We start from the raw sequence: 2231 nt of genomic DNA, 5'->3' as shown, positions 1-2231 counted from the left end.
CTCGCTAGCGTTCGCGTTGAGCGTGAAATAGGGTAACACACTAACACATTTTGGCCAACTTGTGTTCATTCATACTTTTTTTTTAGAATGTTCGTACATACTACTTGATATGCAGATAAACTCGTATGTTTTGCGCCGGTCTTGGGCCACCCCTATCACGGACGTGAGACCATTCTCCTTGTAATCTCATGTCATCTTGTGTCCGGTCTACTTTAGCTACCTACTGTATTTTTATGTATAATCTAAGTTAGAAGTGCTTGACTCTAAAATCAAACCTATCGCGTAATCGTAAGTCCAACGAAACACGGAGGCTTTCAGGAAAAAAAAAACACAGAGGCATACACTGAGTATAGACATAGGATTCTGCCGAACTATGCCATCAAACTTAATAATGTCACATGATCTGCTCCATGGAATGACCCCATCACCAAAATGCTAGTATCACGTTTGAAAAATAACTACTCTCAAGCCCTTATTAATATTTATTGATTGATCAAAAGGGAAATATAATGTAGTAGAAGTACTAATTTATTTTGCATTATCGCAGCTAAATGGAAACAATTCCTCACATCCATAGATATCATTTACTTTTGGTCGCTGGCAGCCTTGGTTAAGCTGTTGGGTAGAAGGGAGAGGTGGCGAGGCCACATGTGCCCGTTGACCAGGGCACGTCCTTGGCGAGGTAGACGTATCCCTGGTCACCCCAGTCGTTGCTCCACGAGTTCTTGGCAATCCAGTACTTGTTCCCCTCGCCGGGCCCCTCGCAGTAGCCGACGATGGTGACGGCGTGATTCACTTGCGTCGCATCCGCGGAACAGGGGCCGCGGTAGATACCGCCGGAGTAGAACTGGAACTCAAACCCGCTGGCGTCGATGTACACGGTCACGGGCTGCCTTGCTACGGCGAGGGCCAGCTGGCATTCGTCATTGATCGGCACGGCCTTGAAGCCCTTGACGGATGCTTGGTGGTCGAACAGGAGCTTGTCCATGTCGCACTTTCCATTGACTCCGCTGTACGGGTACTTCTCCTCCGACGTGATCCCGCCGCGTGCGGCCACGAGAGACAGGGCGGTGTCCGAGCGGCCGCCGCTGCAGCCACCGCTCCCGGTGTCGCAGTCCACGAGCACCTGCTCCGACAGTGACACCAGCTCCCCGGTCCTGATCTTGTTCATGCCTTCGATCGCCGCCACGGCCGCGAATGCCCAGCATGACGCTGCCATTTCAGTTGAGAAACATGTATACGGAAAGAGTACTTCAGCATACATGCATGACAGCATATATATGGCGTTGCAAAAAGGAATTAGCTATAGCTGGACTTACAGCAAGTGCCTTGAAACTTGACGCCGGTGACAGCGCCGCTGGAGCGCCAGTCCACGCAGCACGGCTTCCAGGAGTCAAGGGGGAGGGGAGTGGGCGACGCGGGTTGGAAGCTGGTGTTGTTAAAACCCGTGTACTGCTCGACGACTTCACTGGGGGTGAGGTCGCCGAACCTGTTCATGCTGGCCTTGACGGTGGTGATGGTCTGCGGCCTGGCCCTGCCGACGACGACGTTGGTGCTTGTCTGGGCGGCGAAAGCGCCGATGGCGTTGGTGTTCTGCTTGAAGATTTGGAACCGCTTCTCCTCCTCCTCATGGCATGAGTAATGCTTCGAGTACTTGGTCGTCCACTTGGAGAACCTGTCCCTCACCTCGGACTCCGGCAGCTCAAAAGGCGGCTGCTGTGGCGGGTTCGCCGCTATCAGCGATGCCTGCACAAGGCTGGTGAGACACACGAGTAGGACAAGACAAGGGGTGGAAGAAGCCATGTTGATGATTAGCTTAGGCTGTATGCTTATCTGAAAAACATGCACCCGAGCTAATGTTTATATAGGCGCCTTGGTCCACGCATACATTAGTTAGCGTGTCGCTGTGGCTGGTGGCTCTCACGAGTTGTCGTGTGTGCATGCATGATCCCTATAATGACTATATATATTTGGAATTGTGTCTGTCATAGTTGTTAGAACTTTGAATAGAGACTTGCCTCTGATTGGCTTACTATATATCGTAACAAGGTTATGCATGGGCTGCATATGTAACACAGTAAGTTCATGTATTGGTTATTGAATATCGATCATATTTGATCAAATTGGTTCATCGATGGAAATGACTCGTTAAGTTGACAAAGTGAGACTTGGTCAAGTCACTATTAGTATCTGCATGCATTCAAATAATTACAACACGTGAGTTTTACAGA

General features: G+C 50.0%; 1 protein-coding gene across 1 annotated transcript; it reads right to left on the bottom strand.

The window, feature by feature from the left end:
* Nucleotides 1-459: 459 nt before the first annotated feature.
* Nucleotides 460-1836, bottom strand: LOC127341926 (ervatamin-B). Its single transcript, XM_051367867.2, has 2 exons — nt 1320-1836; nt 460-1212 (listed from the first exon to the last, which is right to left on the bottom strand). Exons 1-2 carry the CDS (start codon nt 1801-1803, stop codon nt 611-613), a joined length of 1086 nt encoding a protein of 361 aa, XP_051223827.1. The 5' UTR covers nt 1804-1836; the 3' UTR covers nt 460-610.
* Nucleotides 1837-2231: the final 395 nt, after the last annotated feature.

Source organism: Lolium perenne, chromosome 3 (genome assembly GCF_019359855.2).
Source record: "Lolium perenne isolate Kyuss_39 chromosome 3, Kyuss_2.0, whole genome shotgun sequence".
Taxonomy (NCBI): Eukaryota; Viridiplantae; Streptophyta; class Magnoliopsida; order Poales; family Poaceae; genus Lolium; species Lolium perenne.
The sequence above is the reverse complement of the archived record's forward strand: the minus strand, read 5'-3'. Positions and strand labels throughout refer to the sequence as shown.